Source organism: Setaria italica, chromosome VI, assembly GCF_000263155.2.
Source record: "Setaria italica strain Yugu1 chromosome VI, Setaria_italica_v2.0, whole genome shotgun sequence".
NCBI lineage: Eukaryota > Viridiplantae > Streptophyta > Magnoliopsida > Poales > Poaceae > Setaria > Setaria italica.
Genome location: NC_028455.1, coordinates 33,554,506 through 33,579,326, shown reverse-complemented (window position 1 = coordinate 33,579,326; position 24,821 = coordinate 33,554,506). Strand labels below are relative to the sequence as shown.

The 24,821-nt window shown below is 42.5% G+C and overlaps 1 protein-coding gene across 2 annotated transcripts; it reads right to left on the bottom strand.

The window, feature by feature from the left end:
- Positions 1-1,340: 1,340 nt before the first annotated feature.
- Positions 1,341-11,804, bottom strand: LOC101755599 (disease resistance protein RPM1). 2 transcript variants are annotated; one of them, XR_002678201.1, is made up of 5 exons: positions 10,719-11,804; positions 6,578-7,309; positions 4,419-6,374; positions 1,850-1,930; positions 1,341-1,726 (listed from the first exon to the last, which is right to left on the bottom strand). XR_002678201.1 is itself a non-coding variant. In XM_004973929.2 (4 exons), exons 1-3 carry the CDS (start codon positions 11,733-11,735, stop codon positions 4,455-4,457), a joined length of 3,669 nt encoding a protein of 1,222 aa, XP_004973986.1. In that variant the 5' UTR covers positions 11,736-11,804; the 3' UTR covers positions 3,975-4,305; positions 4,419-4,454. The 2 variants fall into 2 exon arrangements, 1 of the variants encoding a protein (XP_004973986.1); XM_004973929.2 differs by lacking the exons at positions 1,341-1,726; positions 1,850-1,930 and adding an exon at positions 3,975-4,305.
- Between the last annotated feature and the right edge of the window lie 13,017 nt (positions 11,805-24,821).

Sequence of the window (24,821 nt, the reverse complement as noted above, 5' to 3'; positions counted from 1 at the left end):
CTTTGTATTGCAGTTGCAACCTGACAAGGTCAAGGGAGAAGACTGCTTCTAGTGGCAACCTGACAGCTATCTTTACATGGCTGCGTGACGTTCTAATGTTGAACTCGACTGATTTAGTCACTTTGAAGTGGCAGAGGCCCTGTTTTCGCGAGCATCATTGAGCGCATTTGTAGACCTTATGGTGCTCGATCATGGGCAAGCTTGTCGAAGGGTATGATTTGATCAATTCTTGATGAAACGACCAAATGATGCAGAACCCGTCAGCATTCAGACTGTCTGCTTCTGTTATTTGCTCCACAGTTGTCAAGGCATAACCTACACAAATGCTGATATATCAAAAGCCAATGACGCTGAAGCCCTTTTTGTATCGCCAAATATCGTTGCATATTGGTATGAAAATGCATTTACAGGCTCGTGCAACATGATCGCCCGTCCGTGAGAGCGGCCGGCGGAAGCGCATCATCAGCGTCGGCGTCGTGGTCTCGTGGAGGTGGACCTGGGCAGGGAGTCGGCACGCCCCGTCACATGGAGTACGAACTCGGCGGCGTCGGGCAGGCGGCGCGCGATCTCGGAGTGTTTCCCCGGGGAGCTTAGCCCACGCCGGCGGCGACGGGCCATCGTCGTCCATGGCTGCGGCCGGCGAGTCGACGGAGATGGCCAAGCTAGAACGGCATAACCCACGACGGGCGGTGATTCTGGCCGGCGCTACCTTTTTGGGCGGTGGCGCGCGCCGCGGCACACGAGAGCTCAGCCCGTCGTGGACTGGAAGCTCGCGTCGCGGGGAAGGCGTGTCCGATGGGCGGCGCCATTGGCGATTTGGCGTGACGGCCACCGCCGGACAGCTCTCGATTGAAGACGCCGCGGTGGCGCGGTTTGACGCCAGGACGCGGGCGGACGGATAACGGATTCGATGGTGCGGCCGCATGAGCAGCGCCGGATCTCACGCCACTTACGGAGTGCCTCGGGGTCAATCAGCCGGTTTACCGGCGGCGAGCGGCCACCGGCTGGCGCGCGCGGTCAAGTCCAGTAAGCATTGCCTAAACCTGAATTGAGACCTGAATTTGAACTACAACTACGAACTGACAAACCCGAACCTGACCTACCCAACACCAAGCTAGCATGCACCAATTGTTTCATTACAAGACTGCTCTCCTTCAGTTGATTTGCTAATTCAACACACCACCTCAATGGCTCTACCAGCAGGCAATAAATTATCTGAGCAAAACTTGGCATAAAAGGAAGGTATCGATAACAGATCTTGAAATTTAGCTAGAAATGTTAGTATCAAAAACAGATCTTGATGTTACTGACAGAACTCGCCATGAACCGAAGAAACCAGATGGTAGAATGTGTTTGCCTGCTTGCTAAGGTATCAGGTATGTCTGGTTGTACATAATAATTCAAATCCAAGTAAAAGGATGAAAATTCAAAACAATGCATCCATATCAGGCCTGCTCTACACGCCTAGCCATAGCCAAAACACAAACACCTGTGGATACAAAAGTAAGCCTCTGGTGTAGAGCAGGATGTTAGCATGCCATTCAACAAGTATGTTAGCATGCCATTCAACAAGTACATCTGGCATAAGATAATCAGCAAATCGTTTTTTGGTTAGAGCCTCAGTGCCACGCAACTCCTCAAATATCGTATGGAAATCATCGCACGTGGGCCCCTCCACAGTAATCAACAGATCAGATACAGTGTCAGTCACCATAACCTGCCCAACCTGCAGTACATGATCAACGAAGTCAAATACCTTAAACTGTGACACCCATGTTACGTCAAATCTTCAAAACAAATGCAGTGTAAACTGAATTGTGTATGACAAAATGCTACATCCATTGCCTACCAAGGTTTGACGGAAACTCTTGTATACATTAACCTGTTCACATGTCAAGGAAACACCACCTTCTGTTTCAACAGCAACAACCTGCAAAAAAGAAACTCAGACCTCAGAAATACACAATGCATCAACAAAGGTTACTTGCAGTACCTGCTTAACATCTGCAGTTCAAATTAGAATGCTCGTTTGTAAATCAGTTTTGGCATTCAGTCTGTAACGAAGTTATTTGAACCATGTTATGTGTACCAACTAGACATATAACAATTCTTTGCATGACTTACAGTTACTGTGTAGTTTTGTACTCCATCCATTTCAAATTGAAAGTCATTTTGGCTTTTGTAAATACATAGTTTTTACTATGTCTCTAGACATAATGCATATCTAGGTAGCATAGCAAAAGTCATATATGTATCTAGAAAAGTCAAAACAACTTCAAATTTGAAATGGAGGGCGTAAATCAGTTTTGACATTCAAACAAAAACAAAGTTATTTGAGCTATAGTTGCCATGCTTCATGGTGAAGTGCAGAATACTCTAGAGCTAGATATTTTAGCATGGTAGAAATATAAGAAACTAGATAAGGATGAGGAGGGTTCTAGGGTTAGGATATTTTGTATGGAAGAGTGTGAAAGTTGCCATATGGCAACACCACAATGATCATGAGCACCTATAAATAGAGGTGCTCCCTCCCTCCTAACCATACCATGGCATAAGAGATCTCAAGTAGGAGAGTGCAAGGTAGCCATTTAGTATAGTGGTATCATGGTAGGATAGCCACACAAAGAATGTGCAAGTGAGCCTTGTATCAAGTGAGTCCTGTGATTTTTCGAAGTCGAAATGTCTACAATGAACATACAGTGTGATATACATTAAAATAGTTGAAGCACACACACATAATATGTGAATCAAAATAGCAAAGTGGCATGCAAACTATATGAATCAAAACAGATTACTACATGAAAACTATATATGTATTTATACAAAACAATTAAAGGACGTGTAAATTGTTTGCACCGGTTCAGATTGGAGTCACGTAGCTCTGAGGCCCAAGATCATAGATCAATTTGAAAAAGCCCTTTGTTTCCCCTCCATCGATAATAAAATTCAAGACCATTGTGTCATACGATCCTGCCTGAATTTCTTTCTTTTCATCAAGAGTAGACTTCAGGACCACTGTGGCATACAATTTTGACTGAATTTGTTTCTTTTCAACGTATGGATGTGGTACCTCGCCTACTTCATCAACCATAATATTGATAAAGTTGACCAAGGTCGTTAAGACAGAAGGTCCCTTGGGACCGTCGCACACCATGTGGCACTAGCATGGCAGTACCCGTTGTGCCAGCAGACCAGCCTGGCCCAATAAAAAGACCATCGCGCTGGGCCTGGACCACCTTCTCAGCACGTAGTGCCAGCCTGGCCCGGTACGAAAAACCTTCAGGCCTATTAGTGTCGGGCTAGGACCCCATCTATATCTGAAGCTGCTCTCATGGTGAAATGTGCAGCACCAATAGCCCAATACAGACACCCCTCCTCTGCATACTCAAAAGCTCCCGCTGCTCGCGTGGTGCCGTGGTGGCCTTGGGAAGTGAATCGATATGGAAAACCAAAACACAGTGTTGAAACGTATCATGTAAATAAAACTCTTTATTGCATTAAAAAAACACGGTGCTGAAATTGAACCGAACCGGAACAACAACGAGGCAGGCTAAACCGTGCGTGGTTCTGTATTTTCACATGCATGTTGTTCCACGTTGGCTCTGCCGCAATGTGGTCATTCTCTCTGGTTTTATGGGAATAAGAAATGCCTATGCAGGGGGTTGCTGGCCTATGCCTGATCGCCGTGGAGCCGCTGCCCCTGGTGCCAATGGACAAGCTAAAATACTACTCCAACGAAGCACGAAAAATTGTGTGGCCTACAATGGAGTACCGTGCATTTCCTCTGTTGATAATGGCAGGGATGCAAGGGAGCTGCAACATCACTTGCAAAGAAAAATGATGGCAAACCAGCTCAAGCATACACAACCAGAGCAACCCTGCAGATCATTGTGGTGAACGTTCAGACCAGGACTAAAGACCCCCTTTTATCCCGGTTGGTATTTTGGGATAAAAAGGGTCACCACGCCAGGTGCTGCCAAAAAAAAGGAAATCCTTTTGGATTAAGTGACCGAGCTTTAGTCCCGGTTGGTGAACCTTTTAACCTAAGCTAACTTTAAACCGAAACAAAAGGGAGCGTACGGAAGGTGAGTTCTCTACCAGTGTTTGTAGCCTAATTACTGAACTGATGAACATTATTTCACTTCAATCAGGCGATGCAGGATGGAGCAGCACGCCAGTTATTCTTATTTGGCACAACCACATAAGCACAAAAGGAATACGTACGTACAGATGAACAAAACAAAAAACGATGATTCAGAGATGCCGCACTAGGCCCACAGGATACTGACATGATCGACCTTTTAGCTGCATGCGTTAAAAAGAAATACATCAGCAGTAGGACTGGAGATTAATTTTACACACACATCAATTGTTCAGATGCACAAAGAGGGTAACAGGGAAGCAACAAGAGCAATGACCTGGCACGACGATCGCCACGCTGACTCTGCAGCACCTCACCACCTCTTCAAAGCGGGTCCATTTGGATTGGCACCAAGCTGGCCCTGCAGGTCTTCCATGAAAGTGTGCTTATAAGTTTTGCTGTCCAGCATAAATTCCTTGAGGCTCCGGAGCAATGGTAGCCCGGAAAACATCCCTGTGTTGGTTTCTTCAAGCTTGCCACGAAAATCCAGCCGCTCAAGCTGAAGCATTGCCCCTTCTTCAAACTCCACCGATTTCAGGCCATCTATGTCATTTAGCTCCAGCACTATCAGACTCGGGAATGCCTCCGGATGGAAGGTGAAACGGAGGTCGTCAACCTGGAACGACTTCGCCCACAGACGTAAGCTGACCAGGTTCGGTAGCTTCCCAAGAACTTGGAGTGCAGGTTCGTGCTCCAGTATTCTAGAGCTCCTTAGAACCAACTTCACAAGATTCGGGAGCCCCTGGACCCCTGGCAATTTGACCAAATTACCGTATATCTTGAGGCTCTGGAGTGTTTTTGGAGCGGAGGCCAAGCCCTCCAAACAGCCATGCAAACCTGGCATCCCCCATGCCTGCACTAGCAAAGATTCCAGGCAGCTGAGATTGGCAATGACTGAACAGAACTCCTGGCTGTTTTCCTTGTTGATGCCAGTCACAGCTAACTTGCGCAACTGGGTCAGTCCTTTTATGTCCCGTAGAATTGCTTTGTCCCATGCAAGATTCACAAGACCCAATGTGCGCAGGGATTTTAGTTTCCCTATCCCTCTTGGCATCCAAGTTGGACCTTCGCTTGCCATCAGAATAGGGAAGAACCAGCAGCAACACTGAGTGCATACATCACACCTATTCATGTCACTATCCACATCCATAACCTCTTTAAGAAGTTGAGGTGCGCAACATGCCATGCAAAATCCTAGCAACCAACCCATACAAATGCATGGCCTGTTATTCACTACTTTTGGCAGTTCTTCAAACGCATTTAATGAATCATCGTCCTTTCCAACAGCCCCAGCACGAAGATATTGTAGCTTCTTGAGCTTGGTGATGGTCTTGGGCAGCTTTAAAATCGCTGTCTCTGAAATATCTAGTGTTTCTAGTTGCTTTAGATTACCCAACGAATCTGATAGGTGAAAAATATTATCACATCCCCTTAGAGAAAGGTATCTGAGGTGAAGAAGCTTCCCAATATGCTCTAGGTGATGACTAACCAGACCTGACGTGCCTTCCAAGTCCAGCACACGCAAGAACCTCATCTTCTCAGAAATGAAAAAGGACCTCCACTTCCCAAACACTGTTAACGAGCGTATGCGGGACAGATCCACTTTGTTCTCAAACTCACTCTTATCTGCTTCCCAGTTGGTGCTTATGACAAGGTGGCGAACTGTGCCTTGGGCGTTTGAGCTGCAACCTTCCTCCATTCTAAAAACGAGATTTTCTTCTGTTGACTTTGAGATGCTAATCTCACGCATGAGATCATGGACTTGGCAAGAGTCAATTCCTTTTCTACTATTAACTGATAGCTGAGAAGGTAGGATCATGCTCCTCTCTATTAGTTCCATGAAGTAGTTGTCAACTACTTCTTCTGGGGACTTATCTCGAATCTCCCTTGAGTAACCTTCTGCACTCCACCGTCGTATCAAACGTCTTCGTCTAATCTTGTGATCTTCAGGGAAGATGGATGTATATAGGAAACAAGACTTAAGATGATATGGAAGACCATCATAACTTTTACCAAGAATTGTTTTTATGGCCCCAAGCTCCAGGTTCATTTCCAATTCAGCACTAATATGCTCGTTCAATTTCCTCCACTCTACGGCTACTTTTTGTTGCTTCGCCAAGAAGCCACCGATGGTAACTATTGCAAGGGGAAGACCATTGCACTTCTTCAAGATCATTTTTGCTTCTTCAATCAATTCAGGATGCTTGTCCAAATCTTTGTCCTCCTTAAATACCTGAAATCAGTAGTGCTTATTATGTTCTTTGAGATTGAAAATACGTACGAATAGTCTATGTAGTTTACTTATTTATTAGAATGACTATGGCATAATTATTAGTCTCATGCCTATTGAAGAATAGAACTATTAGTTATGATGTCCTTATATCGTAATGAAAGATAACACAAATGGCGGCAGGATTATATTGTAATATAGTATACCTTTCTTGTGAAGAGGTCTTGTGCATCCTTGCAGTCAAGAACTTTGAGCTTGTATATGTTTTCTTGTTTCTCTGAACAATGTTTTGCTATACTCTCTTCCCTTGTGGTCACTATAATCCGGCATGAACTATCTAATTTAGGGAAGCTTCCAAATATATTATCCCATTCTTCTATTGATGAAAGATCATCAAGAACAATCAAGCACTTCTTCCCTTCAAGAAGCCTAGCTAACTCTTTTATTAATGCTTCAACTCCCATCATTATTGGGGCTGTGTTTCTTGCACCATGTGCAAAATCTATTGCTCCTTTCTTTTCGGAAGATTGTACATTTAGTTGCATAATTAAGCTCTTCAGGAACTCCTTAAGAATGAAAGGGCGCATCACTGTAACACAAGCATGCTTCTCAAACACACCAACAAGCTTTTGACTTTCATAAACATCTTTGATCAGAGTAGTTTTCCCAAGACCACCCATTCCCCATACTGAGATCACCGCAAACTCTTGATTAGATGGATTTGAAATGAGGTTGATGATATCAGTTTTTTCTTTCTGCCGACCAATAAGTTGTGATTCCTCCAAAGCACTTGCCATAGTTTTGATGTGAGTAAGGCTTTTTGTGAATACCTTTATCTCATTGCCACCTTTAGATTGATGTTTCAGTGCTACATTAGTACTTATTGATTCATCTGAGCTGGACACTACCACTGGTATTTTTATTTGATCTTGACAATCCTATGCAGAAGTAAACTTTAGTTATCAGAATTTTAAATTTGTTGATGTTTAAACAATATTTTAATTCAAAAAGGTAAATTCTAGCATAAATGCATATAAATTTATGATGGGCATAGATAGATTGCTTGGGTAATTAAAAGAAACAAGATAGATTGATTAGGCAAGAATGGAATTATAACATTTAGGGGAGGCTAGTATCTAGCCCAATTACAAATGAGGTGTTTAGATAGAACTATAATGTGTAAGATTGTTATTGGCCAATATATAGATTTTCTTTAACACTAATATTACTAATAATAGATTCTATTTGGATGATCGATGTTAATTCTCACTAGACACACTAGAAAAATTGATAGATCTTAGAAAATCTCACAATGAGCGAAACATTCTACCATCAATTTTGTAGACTCAATCCTTGTTGATAACAATAAGCATAGGAAGTAATTTACTTTAAAAATGACCTACCTCTACCATTACAAAGATAATATCCAAAATCTACACCTAAAATCCCCACATATGCCATTATGAATAAGAATTTATTCGTCCTCTAAATCTCCATACAAGTGACCAATCACTGCTACTATGAAAATAAAGCGTAAGTAACCTCGCAATTTGTGTCTAAATTACCAATACCCTCTACCATTATGAATAAGAATTTAAATAAGATAATAAATTTGTGTCTAGTTTATCCACTGTTTCCATTATTAAAAATAACTTAAAGTAATGCTTAAATCTACATCTGAATTACACATTTCTATGATTATAAATTATAATAACCCAAAGCATGCACTATAAACTCTTCTAAATTGATCATTTGTATCATTATTAAAATGTGAAAAAACTAAAGTATACACATACATGATGTGTACCACCATAGAAACCAAGTAACAAGCACGTAGGGATCAATAGATGCATTGATTTACATGGTTTGGCAATAATGAAAGTTATTTTCTTAATGATTCATATTACAATGGCAGTCCACGTTAAATTATATTACAATACTACTACATGACAAGAATTATTTAAGTTGCTACTCTAGATAAATGTATTACATTTTGACTGACAACATTATAACATCTACAATGATAGTTACATTATGACCACTCTAATTATTTACTCCCTCAAGCTATTCTTTTGATCTATTTTTGTAACATCTTACTATTAATAATTGGAGGCTCCTTTTGAGGCCTCTAGGTGAAGCAAAACATAATGCCATTACGTGGACAATCTAGAAAAAGAGAGAAATCCTAGAAATTCTCACAAAAAAGCAAAACATCTGACCATCAATCGATAGATTGAAATCATCATAGCCTTTGTATCTATTATGTTTTCTAAACAATTACCCACCTCTGCCATTATATAATAAACTAAAATAACCCCTAATCTTCATCCAAATTACCCACTTATGCCATTATAAATAATATTTAAAATAACCCCTAATTTGCAATTGAAGTGCCTACCACTATTACTTAAAAAAACTTAAAGGAAGCCCTTAAATTTGCATCTATATTACCCACACATGACATTATTAAAAATAACATGGGTAACCCTACGTTTGAATCAAATAACCTTAATTTAAAATATACAACAATATATGATTCTAAATCTTCTATATCTTTCACTATTGGTATACGACATAATAATTAAGGTCTATACGCATGATGTGTGTCACCATTTATAAGGATATAAAGTGATAAGAATATAGATTTCTATGCTAAAATTGTATCTCAAACTTATAGTTCATTAAACAAATTCAAGCGCATACCTGCGATGCAAAGTGAAAAGTTAAAGATTATAAATGTGGTTGAAAATATTATAGAGTAATTACTAACCATTTATAAGGACATAAAGTGATGAGAATATAGATTTCTATGCTAAAATTATATCTCAAACTTAGGATTCATTAAACAAATTCAAACGCATACATGCGATGCAAAGTGAAAAGTTAAAGATTATAAATGTGGTTGAAAATATTATAGAGTAATTACTAACTAAAATCTATCACAATTGGATGAAGATATTAAGTATATATCTACATAAGTATTATGTTCGAATATTTAGCAAATGAGAGGTAGCTTATGGTAATAGTTTTGTAGCAATGTAGTCTCATTTTTATCCATTGGAGACTCCGCATTAGTTCCCACGAGACAAGCTAGAAAAAAGAGATAAATTCTCATAAAAATTAAAAATATCAAGCACCTATCCTGTAAACTCTAGGTCATAGCCATTGATCTATTATATTTTCTAAAAAGTTACCCTCCACTGTCATTGTGAAAATATTCAAAAAGAAGCTCTAAACCTATATCTAAATTACCGAGCTCAGCTATTATAAAAAATAATCTAAAGTAACCTCATAATCTCCATCCAATTTACTAATGCACGTCATTATAAAGCATAACTTAAAATATCATTCTAAAATTTTATCTATGTTACCCACGTGGGTCGTTATTAAAAATAACCTAAAGTAAACGCATATAGTCTAATTATCTTCTTGTGCATCATACAGAAATGTCAAAAAGTAAACTAATATATGATTCTAAATTACCTATTTATGTCATTGTTAATATAAAAATACTAAGTTAAAGTATATACACATGATGAGTGCCACCATTTAGACCATTTATACATGTATGTGAGGAATCGATAAAAAAATTGATTTGTATGCTAAACATAATGTATGGAGGATTGGAGGTGTGATACAAAATGGAATAAGTACGAATATGGATGAAAATGTGCATAGAGTAATTATTAATTAAAAATCAATCACAACTAGACAAAGGTAGGTACATATCTATATAAGTAATATGTTGAAGTATTGAAAAATAAGAGACTATTAGTTAGGAGTTTAATTTTTAAATAATTTTTAAATATAATAGCTTCTAAAAACATTAGCCTGTACGGGAGCACGGGTTGATGGACTAGTAAGTTATAATGTCATGTGTCGTCCCAATTAATATGAACTTAAAACTCAACCGGTACATGGAGAACAAAAATAAAAAAAATCTCATTAGGGGTTGCATGGACCAATTGAATTAGTTTGGGGAGTACCATCCAGTTGTTCAAGGAACTAAGCGGACATAGTGGATTGCTTAGGGTAGTAAAATAGACTTCTTCATTTAGTAAAGTTTTTCTATAGAGAAATTTTTACTACTCTAGACATGCTGGTTGAGAATCTTGTTTATTCCTTCCACTTCTAACAGTTATGCTTCTTATGCTAGCATGTATAGGAGCATGTGTACTTGTTGATGGACTCGTTCTTGTTGACGAAAATTGATACATTCTTTCCCGTGCCTATAAATATGGTAAAAGAATACTGGATACAACAACCTGAATCCTTGTAACTATCTGAGATAAAGAAAAATAACAAGAGGTCACACTAATTCGATAATTTCTGAAGGATGAATAGTACCTTCTCGTAGAAAGCATAAATAGTCTGATGAGCGGAGAACTGCTTAAGCTCCAACGCTTGGCATTCTTGCCCTGCACACAAGCTTGCAACTTCAACTTGTAGGCTGCAAACTATGATTCGACTCCCTTTCTTGTGGTTCGGCGGCAGACATGCTTTAACCCCATTCCACTCTTCAAAGGTGGACAGGTTATTAAGCACAATCAGGAAACTATTCTCGCTTAGGTATCCAGAGAACTCCTCTGCCAACTCTTTTCCTGTCTTCTTGGTCTCCAACAGAACATCGACCCCCACGGCTGATCGGAACTGCCTCACTAAGCTTTGGATGAAGTCATTCGGATTAAAGGGATGCGAGATCCTTACCCATGCCCGGCACGAAAACTTCTTTTTGATATCTGGATTCTCGTAGGCCGCGTTGATGATGGATGTCTGCCCAAGATCACCACTGGTTCCCCACACTGCGATCACTCTAAGATCCTCGCCCGGTGTGTTGATCAGGTGGACCAGGTCCACTTTTGAGTTGTCATTCTTCGCAGCACGCCGTGCATCATCGATGCCGAATATCGCTGCAGCTGTAATGCTTGACTGCTCAGCAGAAGTGACCGGCTTGGAGCCAGCGCTCTTGATGAGCTGGTAGCGCAGGTTCCTCTGGCTCACGTCCTCAACTCTGGCCCTCAGCTCCTTCATCTGCTTGGCGATGCGGCGCCGCTCTTGCAACGTGCGAGGAAGGCGCCACCAAGATGGCTTGTGGAGATGAACAGAGAAATCCTGGAGGCAGTCCTCCGCATCGTAGGCCACGTCTCGGACTTGCTTCACCCAGGTCATGAGCACGTCATGGTTGTCCCGCTCGTCGTGCGCAGCCCTCATAAAGGCTTGCATCATCGCGAGCTCGTCCCTGATGAAAGCATGATCGCGCTGGATCCCGAGCTGCAAGGCCACCTCCTCCGCGACAGCGGATTTGGCGTAGCCAAGCGCTCCATCCAGCACGGACTTGCCCACGCTCAGCGCCGTCGCCTCCATGGCTCTCTTACCCGTGGCCTTGTGTTTCTTTCTTTGAATGGAACTGTGAGTCAGTGAGTGGTAGTAGCAATGGAAACAGGCAATAAATAGCAAGGCCTCCTCTTGAAATGTGGCAACGCCATTGCCTACCAGCGACTGGAGACCCAGGTGGAGACCCAGCGACACCGGCAGCAGAGTCTTCAATGGCGAGTTGAATGCTGCGCAGCTGTTCCACCCACCGCAGCACATGCCATGTCTCTGGACTGCAGAGACTTGAGAGAGAAAAACAGGGCGCATTACAGTATCGTACGTCTGTACCTTGATCTCGGACTATCTCCCCGTGGCGCCGAAACGAAGCGAGGCGCGGGTGCTTGGGGGCTGCGCGCACGGTCTCGCTCTCGGCAACTTGGCTTGTCCGTTAGCTTCCTGCAAGCGGCCAAATCGGTCCCTCCTTGAATAGGGCCTTGCTCTGGAGCTGCTCTCATGTTGAAATGTGCAGCACCAATAGCCCAACACGGACACCCCTTCTCTGCACACTCAAAAGCTCCCGCTGCTCGCGTGGTGGTCTTGGGAAGGGAATCGATATGGGGAACCAAAACACAGTGTTGAAACGTATCATTTAAATAAAACTCTTTATTGCATTAAAAAAACACAGTGCTGAAACTGAACTGGGCCGGAACAACAACGAGGCAAGCTGAACCGTGCGTGGTTCTGTATTTTCACGTGCATATTGTTCCACATTGGCTCTGCCGCAACAATGTGGTCATTCTCTCTGGTTTTATGGGAATAAGCAATGCATATGCAGGGGTTGCTGGCCTCCCCACATGCGCAAGTCACAAGTCACACAATTTTTCACGCGAAATATGCGCGTGCGTGCTGCGTGGGATTCGAACCCACGACCTCCAGCCTCGCGCATAATTTCCATGCCATCCCACATATACAGCACATCTAACTTATATAGGGCATGCAATCCTTTTATATTAAGTGACCGAGCTTTAGTCCCGGTTGGTGAACCTTTTAATCCAGGCTAACTTTAAACCGAAACAAAAGGGAGCGCACGGAAGGTGAGTTCTCTACCAGTGTTTGTAGCCCAATTACTGAACTGATGAACATTATTTCACTTCAATCAGGCGATGCAGGATGGAGCAGCACGCCAGTTATTCTATTTGGCACAACCATATAAGCACAAAAGGAATACGTACGTACAGATGAACAAAACAAAAAACGATGATTCAGAGATGCCGCACTAGGCCCAGCAGGCCGCGCTCACAGGTGGGCCGGCCGCGTTGCACAAGCGGACCGAGCGCGGGAACGGACTATGGGCCGTTTTCGCTGCTGGGCCGAAAAGAAAGTTTTGCACAGTAACGCTTGACAATTAGTTTTTTCTATTTCCAGAAGCATTTAATTGATGTTTTTTGCATAATTTTAGTCTCTAATCAAATTTGAAGCAACGGGATAATTTGTTAGAGATTAATAAAGTTTATACAGTGGTTTTGCTTCTGAGAATAGATTTATTTCACAGTTTCCGCTGCAAAAGTTTAATTTATTGCTCTATTTAAATTTAATTTGAACCAACGAGATAATTAAATATTTGAGAGCATGATAAAGTTAATTCCTTCTTCAAAAGTTAGATTATGGTGTTGTTATTTTCTGACCAACGTTGTTAATAACCGTATCATGATTTAAAAAGTTTGATGCTTTTTATTTCTATTTCTGCCCAACGGTGATATAGTTTTAAATTGCATAAATAGTTGTATGTTTTATTTTTTGACCAACGTTGGAAATAAATCATGCAATTGTTGTTATGATCTCACCTTGAATTGCAAATTTCAGGAGCATTCAACTTAATGGCTTGTCTCAAAGAGATACCCATTCTGAAAGGAAACAACCATGTAGAGTGGAGGAAGAAGATTGATTTCTCCTTCATTTGTGGAGAAGTTGACTGGGTGGTGACTACACCGCGGCCAAAAGCTCCAGAGAAGCCAGTGAGGGATGAAGGTGATGATGATGCTGCATGGCAGCAAAAGGAAAGGGATTATGCTCCACTAGAGTTGGCATATACCCTTGAAAACAAACAGTGGACCACTGCCAACAAGAAATGTATGGCTTTGGTAAAGAATACGATTGAGCCTGCAATTTTGGGCTTGATCACAGAGTGTGACTCCATCGCAGAGTACCTAGAGAAGATAAGGAATCAGTTCACTGGTTCCTCAAAGATATATGCTACCCAGCTGTTCAAGCAGCTGGCCACAGAGAGGTACACTGGAGGAGGAACTGGCATAAGAGATCACATCTTGAGGATGTATAACTTGGCATCACAGTTGAAGCCAATGGATCTTGAGCTCAAATCTGGGCACATTATTCATTTGGTTTTCGCTTCCCTACCAAAAGAGTTTGACACCTTTGTTGTCAACTATAATATGCAGCCAGAACAGTGGGACATGGAAAAAATGATAGCCATGTGCGTGCAGGAAGATGATAGAATTAGATCCTCATATGGTGGTTCATTGCACTATGTGAAGGACAACAGGAAAAAGAATGCTAACTCCTCTTTCAAGGCACGAGGAAAGGCTCCCATGCAGCAGCATCACCAAAAGCCTCTCACATTAGACAAAGATCAGTGTCTCCACTGCAAGAAAAGGGGGCATTACAAGAAAGAATGCCCCGACTGGTTAAAGTCGATCATGGCAAAAAGAGGTGAGAACACTATCTCCTTTGTAAATGAATTCTTGTATACACAGTATTCGAAATCTACTTGGTGGATTGACTCAGGTGCAACTGTTCATGTTGCAAATTCTTTACAGGGATTCCGTTCGACGAGGACTACGCAAAGAAGAGAAATATATGTTGAAGTCGCAAATGGAGTCCAAGCAGATGTTGAAGCTGTTGGCGATGTCTCTCTAGAGCTAGTTGATGGCTTCATGCTTGTACTTAGAGATGTACTTTATGTTCCTTCGTTACACAAAAACTTGATTAGCATTTCACATATGGACCATGATGGATATGAATGTCATTTTGGAAATGGAAAGTGTGCCCTTTGGTTTGATAATGCATGTGTTGGTGTTGCCATCCTTCACAATGAGTTGTATTTATTATCACTGCGTGAAAAAGTAAATTCTGTGTGTGATGTGAATATGAATATATCCTCGTCAAAGCAAGAAACAAAGAAAAGAAAGAGAACTCATGAAACATTATCGAAATTATGGCACTGTCGTTTAGGCCATATTTCGAGGGGGGGAATAGAAAGAGTAGTTAAGAATGAAATTCTTTCTCAATTAGAGTTCTCAGACTTAGAACAATGCGTAGATTGCATTAAAGGAAAGTTTGTAAAGCAAATTAAAAAAGGCGCTAAACGTAGCACAGGAGTTTTAGAGATAATCCACACTAATATTTATGGACCATTTCCTGTGAAAAGCGTGGATGGCTATGACTCGTTCATAACATTCACAGACGATTACTCCTGTTATGGTTACATTTATCCAATTAAAGAAAGATCAAAAGCGCTGAATAAATTCAAGATATTTAAAGCTGAAGTTGAAAATCAGCATAACAAAAGAATTAAAATAGTAAGATCCGACCGTGGGGGGGGAGTACTATGGTCGATATACCCCATTTGGCCAAGTTCCTGGACCTTTTGCAAGGTTCTTGCAGGAAAACGGCATAGTAGCCCAGTATTCGATGCCGGGTGAACCTCAGCAAAATGGAGTAGCTGAAAGGCGTAACCGTACACTGATGGATATGGTGCGCAGCATGATGAGTTATTCCACCTTACCATTGGGACTGTGGATGAAGGCGTTGAAAACCGCCATTCACATTCTAAATAGAGTGCCAAGTAAGTCGGTGCCCAAAACACCGTATGAACTATGGACAGGAAGAGTACCCTCACTAAACCACCTGCGTGTGTGGGGGAGCCCAGCTGAGGCCAAAGTATTTAACCCAAACATTGGGAAGCTAGATCCCAAAATAGTAAGCTGCCACTTCATTGGCTATCCAGAAAAATCAAAAGGTTTTCGTTTCTACTGTCCAGATAGATATACAAAGTTTGTAGAAACAAGACACACCATTTTCTTAGAGGATGAAATGGTGAGGGGGAGCATGGTGGCTCGAGAGATTGATCTTGAGGAGAAGCGGGTGTGTGCACCTAATCCAATGATTCCGGAACCATTCTTCTCACTACCTATTGTTCCCGCACCGATAGTTCCTGAGGTCGTGGTGCAAGCACCCGCTACAGTCCCTGATATTGTGGTGCAGGCACCTGCTGTGATTCCACCCGTGGAAACGATGAGTGAAGTTTTGGAACCTATCCTTCAGGAGCCAATTGAACCCATCATTACACACGAGGAAGAGTTGCAGCAGCCACCTCTGGATGATGTGCCACAAGCAGAGGCACAGAATGTGCCCGAAAGTGAGGGGCCTAGAAGGTCTCAAAGAGTCAGAAGATCAGCTATTTCTGATGACTATAAAGTTTATAATACAGAAGAAGTTCATATAGAAGGTGATCCCACTTCATATGAGGAAGCCATGAAAAGTGTTCACTCATCAAAGTGGCTAGAGGCCATGGAAGATGAGATGAAATTGATGAGTTCTAACAAAGTTTGGGAACTTGAAGAAATTCCTAAAGGAGCCAAAACAGTAGGCTGTAAATGGGTCTACAAGACTAAACGTGACTCCAAAGGGAATATAGAAAGGTATAAGGCGAGACTTGTGGCAAAAGGCTTTGCACAAAGAGAAGGAATAGATTACAATGAAACTTTTTCTCCTGTCTCATGTAAAGACTCCTTTAGGACCATAATGGTATTGGTTGCACATTTTGACTTAGAGTTACATCAGATGGATGTAAAGACGGCATTTCTAAATGGGGATTTAGAAGAAAGTGTCTACATGAAACAACCCAAGGGTTTTATCATGGAAGGCAAAGAGAATATGGGATGTCGTCTAAAGAAATCCATTTATGGATTAAAGCAAGCCTCTAGACAGTGGTATCTAAAGTTTAATGATATAATTAAGAAATTTGGGTTTCAAGAGAATATAGAGGACAATTGTGTCTATGCAAAGTTCAAAAATGAGAAATACATTTTCCTAATTCTGTATGTGGATGATATCTTACTTGCGAGCAGTGATATCAGTCTACTGCAAGAGACAAAGAAGTTTTTGTCCTCAAACTTCGATATGAAGGATCTCAGTGAAGCATCATATGTTTTGGGCATAGAAATTCACCGAGATAGAAAGAATGGGGTTCTTGAATTATCGCAAAGGGCATATTTAAAAAAGATTCTAAAGAAGTGTAATATGCATGCGAGGAAGGCCACACCTGCTCCCATAGTCAAGGGTGACAGTTTTGGGAATTTTCAATGTCCCAGGAACCAGTACGAGATCGATCAAATGAAAGCGGTTCCATATGCTTCAGCTGTCGGAAGCTTACAGTATGCTCAAGTATGCACTCGCCCTGACTTGGCTTTTGTCACCAGGGTTCTTGGTAGATATCAAAGTAATCCAAGTGTAGAACACTGGAAGATGGTAAAGAAAGCATTGCGTTACGCGCAAGGCACAAAAGAACTCATGCTTACATATAAGAGATCTGATTCCCTAGAGATAAAAGGGTATTCAGATGCAGATTTTGCAGGAGACAAAGATGATAGAAAATCCACGTCTGGTTACGTGTTCACTCTCGCAGGAGGAGCTATCTCGTGGAGAAGCTCAAAACAGAAAGTAACTGCGTCATCAACGATGCATGTAGAATTCATAGCATGTCATGAGGTCACGGGGCAGGCGATGTGGTTAAAGAAATTTATACCCGGATTGAGAGTGGTTGACTGTATTCACAGACCACTAAAGATGTACTGCGATAATGAGCCAGCAGTATTCTATGCTCACAACAACAAATCAAGCAATGCTTCCAAAACCATTGAGATAAAGTTTTATGTTGTGAAAGACAAAATCCAGGATCGCACTATAAGTCTCGAGCATATAAGAACAAAAGATATGCTTGCGGATCCGCTCACGAAAGGCTTACCACCCAATGTGTTCAGAGAACACTTAGCCGGCATGGATTTAAGGGAAAGCCTATGATTCCTAGATTGTAAAAGGCCCAAAAGAAACAGAATTGTTTCAAAATAGAGAGGTGTGTTGTAGCTGTTGATTCTATCGGTGATTGAGCTATAACGATGAGGCATGCTCTACACATTAATCTATGATGAAATGAATAAAAGCGAAAAGTGTAAAGTTAAAAGTAAATGATGAGATCAAGGGGGAGAATGTTAGATTGATCTCCTCCCCAATGGGCCCAAAGGCCCATCGGGACCCTGATCCGCGCCCTGATCGGGGGCGCCCACCCTAGCATTGGGTGGTGGACCCCTGTCACGCTGCGCTATATAAATAGGGTGGGGGCCACGGCTCGGCTCACGAGGTTCGCCGCTGCCAGCCGTCCCACCGACACACCTACCGATCTAGGTCTTGCGCAGTAGCGACGGGAAGCACCACCGCCGCCGCACCGGCAACGCAACTGCACTGCGCATCGCTGCCTTGCGCAGATCTTCAACGACAGAACCCGCGATGGCCAGCAGCTCTGCTGCTTCCACCCCTAGGGGTGAAGGTACCCCTACCTCTCTCTCTCTCTATCGCTCTCGGTTGACACCAGAAACCCCAAATCCTTCATGTTGATTATGATCCCGACTAGATATGCATCTAGAGATCCTAGGCATGCACCCTAACAATGGTAGCCCGGAAAACATCCCTGTGTTGGTTTCTTCAAGCTTGCCACAAAAATCCAGTCGCTCAAGCTGAAGCATTGCCCCTTCTTCAAACTTCACCGATTTCAGGCCACCAGCACTATCAGACTCGGGAATGCCTCCGGATGGAAGGTGAAATGGAGGTCATCAACCTGGAATGACTTCGCCCACAGACGTAAGCTGACCAGGTTCAGTAGCTTCCCAAGAACTTGGAGTGCAGGTTCGTGCTCCAGCATTCTAGAGCTCCTTAGAACCAACTTCACAAGATTCTTGAGCCCCTCGACCCATCCTGGCACCATACGTCTCTTCAAACAGCCTAATTCGTACTCCACTATCTCGTATCGCGCCACCATGGAGCCTAGCAGAAGAGAACTTCGGAATCAGCTAGGGTTTTAGACCCCCATCGAAAGGATAAAAGAAGTTTGGCGGAAATAAAGAGAAGAAAGGGGATCGAAGTTTTGCCGCGCTGATGAAATCACGAGAAGAAAAGTATTGAAGTTTAGCCGTGGTGATGAAATCACGAGAAGAAAGGAGACATACCGGCTGGAGGAGAAAATGCGGTGGCGGGCGGCGGAGCCTTCGTGAGGATGTGCAACCGCTCTATCTCCATGGCGCAAGACACCACACGCCTGTGGGGCCCGCGTCGCAGCTCCTACCAGTGGCGGCACTGTGCAGCCACTGCTGCCGGTGAAGGAGGATGCCCTAGGGTTTTAGGTCTGTGTGATGGCGGCTGGGGCACGCGCAGAGGACCAACTAAGTAGGAGGGTGGTGGTAGCCGGATCAAGATTGGGCCGTGCTTTGTTAATGTTGGCCCAACTAGCTTATCAGCCCATGTAGCAGCAGCAGTTCCGGCTATTTTATTCCGACTGATTCGTCTGCCCTGCAGCCTGCTGTTGTTCTCGAACCCTTTTCTTTTTCTCGTTCCCAAATTTTTAGCATCCTCCCTGGCAGCCAACTCATTTTGGCATCAATTTTGAATCACTTATTGAACCGACGAAATAACTAGTGTTTGGCGCGCGTCCCTGCGCGTGTGGAGCCTCACGATTATATGTTGTGTTTAACACAAAGCAATCAAAATGAAGCTATATACCAAATGTTAAATAGATATGATGTCACATATAAAATATATCATTGTCCTAGGTAATTTGGTACAACGAACCATAGATGATAGCTTACTGCAAAAACACATGTAATTTACAACAGCTAATTAAGAGCAGTCCGGGGATGCTATTACAGAAAGTTAAGCTAGATAGTGTAGATGGAGACAGGGTGAGAATGTACTGGTGCTTACTCCGCTGCAGGCAGAAAGGTATGATTTGTCAGTGTAGACTATGAGATGAGTGACATGTTATGATAGTATTGCAATTGATAACAATGAATTTTAGTCTTACTGCATCATGAGAATATCACTGTTCTCTTCTAAAAGGAATTTGATATCTCAATTTCATTTAAATTTCATAACAATCCATTCCAATCAGCATACAAAGAAGGAATTGGTTGGATTGAACTACAACCTGAAATGAGAGGGTAGTTTTCTAGGTGCTATCAGGAAGACAGGAAGAGAAAAGTGCAGTGGACTAATATTGGCTGCATATGCACCAGGACCTGAATGAAAACAGAGTCTTCAAAGAAGGAACGCTGTTTTTCAATTAACAGAAATAACTATTGCCATGCTGCGAATAAAATGGGTATTATGTGTTATACGTGGACTTAAAGCTGCAAACAAAATCAGCATATATATGCCTGTATCAAAATCTAGCAGCACTGCGCAAGCATGTAGTCTCAAATAATATGTCTCAAATTCTGAATATAAGCTCAAATTCTAAATATAAGCTGAATTCATGTTTTACAGTTTGACATGTGAAAATGCATGACAAATGCAAAGTGGCTATTAACAAGAAGATGGTAAACTATGGTACGTGTAACCTATTCCAAGATCTGAAATCGCGCATAGCTCTAATGGACAAGGTTAAGACTAAATTTTAAAACTATGCATCTGGACCAAAAACAGCATTGTGGTGGTAGGAATGGAAAATCTTAATTAAAATTTGGCACAAAAAAATTGTTGTTACAATGTTGGCAAAAGAGCTATCTATAGTATATCAGAAGCAAGCAAGAAGGAGGTCACAAAGTGTAGGATGAGATAAACATAAACAAAATGCAGGGTAACCTTAGATTGATGAAATTTCTCTGAAATGTTATATGGATTTTTTTAGAAGAAAAATTCAAGGCAACCTTATAATGATTAGAGGAAGAACTTGATTCTACAATATCCACTGCAAAATTACGTTTTCAAGAGAGGTGTTCAATAGTTTAAGGCATGATATTATATATCAAAGGATTTGGATGAGATGCCAGAAGTTCGAGATGTTCTTAATAAACTACCACATGCAATGAAACTTAAAAGGGAACAGAACTCTAACGTTACCTTTAGAGTTGATGGCTGCTCCTAAAATCGTAAAGGCAGAGATCAAGAATTCATAGGTCTTACTAGCCTTTGCTTCTTCATGACCAGGTTGTTTTTTTAAAAAAAATTGAACGAACGGGTACGAGACTGTGCCAATTTCATTGATAAAGAAGAGGTACAAGAATACAGTCCTGGTAGGCTATAATCAGAAATAGAAAAAATAAAAAACAACTCTAAGATATAGCACCAAAAGACTCAATGCTCCGTAACTCTATCATCGCTGGCCGCCACAACCTGTCGAGCTTTTGTAAGATCGAACGCCAAAGATGGTTGTTTTATGTACTGTTAAATTGTTTCCCTGCAAGATTGCCAAAACAATGTACGGCTCTTAGTGTCCTCATAAATATAACTAATTTGCACATAAATAAAATGCATGATAATATAGATGACTGAAGTAGGATTAAACATGGCAGCACAGTTTCTAACAAATTAGCCAGGTTGTTTACCTGCTAACACCCATCAGGGGATTCCAAGCATTATACGTTGTCAAATAAAGCTTCATTTTTGCTCTCCATTGAGATGTGACTGCAGACAATAGAACTTCAACATTCAACATACTTTGTCTTTACTGCGCTAAGCAGTATCCTTGATCTGTTAGCAGATGATCTCTAAGATGTATAGTTGATGCAATAATGATTTTGACTCGTTCAATATGCCCATGTAACCTCGAATTTGTTGAAAAAAATGCACTTGTAATTTAATTTTTGTCCGTCCTTTATTTGAGTTGGTTCAGTTCATTGGCTACTTAACAGATGTTGTGTAAGCTCCATAGTGCTCTGCCTTGATGTATCATTGGTAATGGCGACTTAACAAAAATGGAGGCACTAAAAGGCTATTTCCCTGTGGTAACACTGCTTATTCTAAGTCATATAGTCTAAGCAAATGGGAATCGAAACTAATGCACTAATGAGATGTTTTAGATTTAAAGCTTCAATCTCCAGGGATGCTCATCTATGTCCAGAGTTTGGGGGATCCTGCAGGTTAAAGGTCAGTGAAAGGAGTTTGAAATTGGGATGGACCATTTTGAAATCTAAACTTTGAGATTGATTTTACTGTAGCACTGGTTAAAGCTCTAAAAAGACAATAGGAAACTGAGTGACACAATCCGCGTTTTCATTTGAAAAAAAGTAAAAGCACAACAAGAAAAACAATTGAAAAAACTCAAACGGTTCGATGATGAATGATGAGTGACTAGCATAGTGCCCATCAAGAATTCTAACTCGAAGTTGATGCACACGGGTCAATCCATGTGGAGCAGACGTATGTGGTGCCATCCATTGCTCACGATTGTTGTAGGCTATTAGCTGGTCCTCTGACATTTTTCGTGCATCAACAAAGGGATATCATAAACACAATCGAGTGGTTTTTCGATCTCCACGTTACATTTTTTATTGCCCCAAAAATTAGAGCTCCTCGGCATCTTCTCCAACTCTAGGAACTCTTAACAAAGATTAGGGTCTTGGGTTTTAGGATTTTCGAGAAGCTCAAGGTGGGATTTCTGACCTGAGTTGCAACAACCCTAGAGGGAAGGTCGGCAACACCAAGCCCGTGAAGGTTGCAGGGGGCAATAAAGCAAGGTGGTGATGGTCGGCAACACCAAGCCCGTGAAGGTTGCAGGGGGCAATAAAGCAAGGTGGTGATGGTGCCACCTACCAAGTCTAAGTTCTGTTTCCACCTAAATTTTCCAAGTCAAAGTTGAATCACACAAGTCAATCAATATCAGGAGCGGAGCCCAACCTTCTTATCGTGATCCAGATGGATTATTGAATTCGAAAACTTAATGGTGTTTGGTTCATAGAACGTTAGCATAAATGTAAATGGAATGAGATTGCGGTGTTTTCAACTACGGAATGGCAATTACACTCTTTCTTTGATTCAAATATGGTAACGCAATCAGATAATATGTTTTCTGATTACAGAGGGAAAGGGGTACGGTGATAACAAGCTTGTATTGTGGTGGGATTTGATTGCAGCGTTAAGCAATTACTGACCGGTGTAAACAAGCAGCTATAACATAATTCATTAGCATCCGTAATCCGCTTGCATTACATTTTGCCCAACCAAACACTACCTTAATCACTGCTCATTACTAAGATAAGTAAGCTTTGACCCATTGTTCGTTGGTTTGAAAGAACTGACCCGGTAGCTTTTTGGGTTGGCTTTACCCCGACTCAATATAAAAGCGGGCGCGGAAAGGATCAATTGCAAATCAACCATGGCTCACGATTGCCACAGGCGCGCAGAGAGGCACGCTCTTAGTCAAGATGCCACGCATAACAAATTAAACATGCATAGTTGCATTGAAAATCAGGCAAGTTTCATAGGAGTTTCATGAGCATTAAATTGTATGACATATTAGCAATTTTGCTGGCTTGGCAAGGTTATTATGAGTGAGAAAAAAGAGTTTCATCAGATGTGAGAGGAGTTTCATCCTATGGCACTCATCAAGCACAGTTACCAAGTTCTCAGTCTTTGTAACTATGCAATGAAACTGTTCATTGAGAATGGCCTCATGGGACTAAGAGAGTGATAAGGCTATTCTCAATGTAAAGTTTCATATTTATGTTTCCAAGAGTGCCACATAAGTAAAATTGTATTTAGGGCATGTTTGGATCTAGGGCTAAATTTTAGTTCTGCACTTTTAGCTCAAAATTTAGCTCCTAGGATCCAAACAAGTGGGCAAAAAGGGGCAAGGAGCTAAAGTTTGGGCTAAAAACTTTAGCTCCCAAAGAGACCCTAAACTGGGCTAAAAGTGGTCCCCCGGACCAATTTCCTCCCCTTGCCCCCTCCCCTCTCTCTCCTCCCCGCACTCTCTCTCTCTCTCTGCACTCTCTCTCCCCCCGCCTCCTTCGCCCGACGCCGCCGTCTCGCCTTGCCAGCCCCGCCACCTCCGCCTCGCCTCGCCGGCCCCACTATCTCCGCTCGGGCCCGCGGTGCCGCCACCTCCTCCTCTTCCTCCGCCTCGCCACCGCCGCCGGATCCAAGCCCAGGCCACGGGTGCTGGTCCGGCGATGGCTCCTTACTGCTGCTTCCTCGATGTTGATGCGGATCCGATGCCTCCATCTTCACCTCCTCGTCGGTGCTGCCGTGGTCCGCCGGTCTCGTCGTCCTCCCGCGTCCGCTTCAGCCCGATGGAGACGCTGAAGAGCCCCGCGGCCTGCTCGGGGTCCACCTCCTCCGCCATCCTCTGCTGCCCCCGGATGTCGCCACCGCCCTCCCCCTCACCGCCACCTTCCTCAGGGATGGAGGGCCGCGGCAGGCTGTGCCGCGCGCGAGCGCCGCCCTGATGTGCTTGGCGGGCAACGGCAGCGGGAAAGGCATCCGCAGCAAGCGCCTCGCCGGGGTGCGCGGGGGAGGACTTGCACGGGTACGCCACGGAACCGCCGAAGAGGTGGTGCGCAGGGCTCAGGCTCGACCATGGGGAGGAGGCGGGGCATGCCGGACATGGAGGGGAGCTGCGCTGGGGTGCGGGGGAGGAGGAGGTGGAGGACGAGTGGGGAGTGCTCAATAAATAAGGGCAAATCAGTCTTTGTTTGATGAAGGATTAAAGTTTAGCTCATGGATCCAAACAGGTGGGCAGAACTAAAGTTTAGGAGCTAAAATTTAGGGGCTAAAGTTTAGCCCATGAACTAGTGATCCAAACACCACCTTAGTTCATAGATAAAATAGCTCACATAAAGCATAGTTTCATCTTTTGCTATTTCCATGGCTATATGCAAGACATAAAGATATTGGAAATAGTGTACACATGATTTCATCCCATGAAACCATTTTCTTCTCTAACCTCATAAGTAGTGTGCCATGTCATCAAAATTAACTATGGCAGCTCATTTATGGTCAATTTCGTTGAAAATGGCCTAATCGTCTCTCGGTCTTTGGGAAAAAAAAGAACAGTAGTGCACCTACTTTTTA

Excerpts from the sequence above, each read along its gene's own strand:
- LOC101755599 (XM_004973929.2), bottom strand. The coding sequence starts at position 11,735 with ATGGAGGCGACGGCGCTGAGCGTGGGCAAGTCCGTGCTGGATGGAGCG. Across the intron at positions 7,310-10,718 it reads TTTATGCTTTCTACGAGAAG|GATTGTCAAGATCAAATAAA; the intron begins GTACTATTCATC and ends ACTTCTGCATAG. Across the intron at positions 6,375-6,577 it reads AAGACCTCTTCACAAGAAAG|GTATTTAAGGAGGACAAAGA; the intron begins GTATACTATATT and ends TACTGATTTCAG.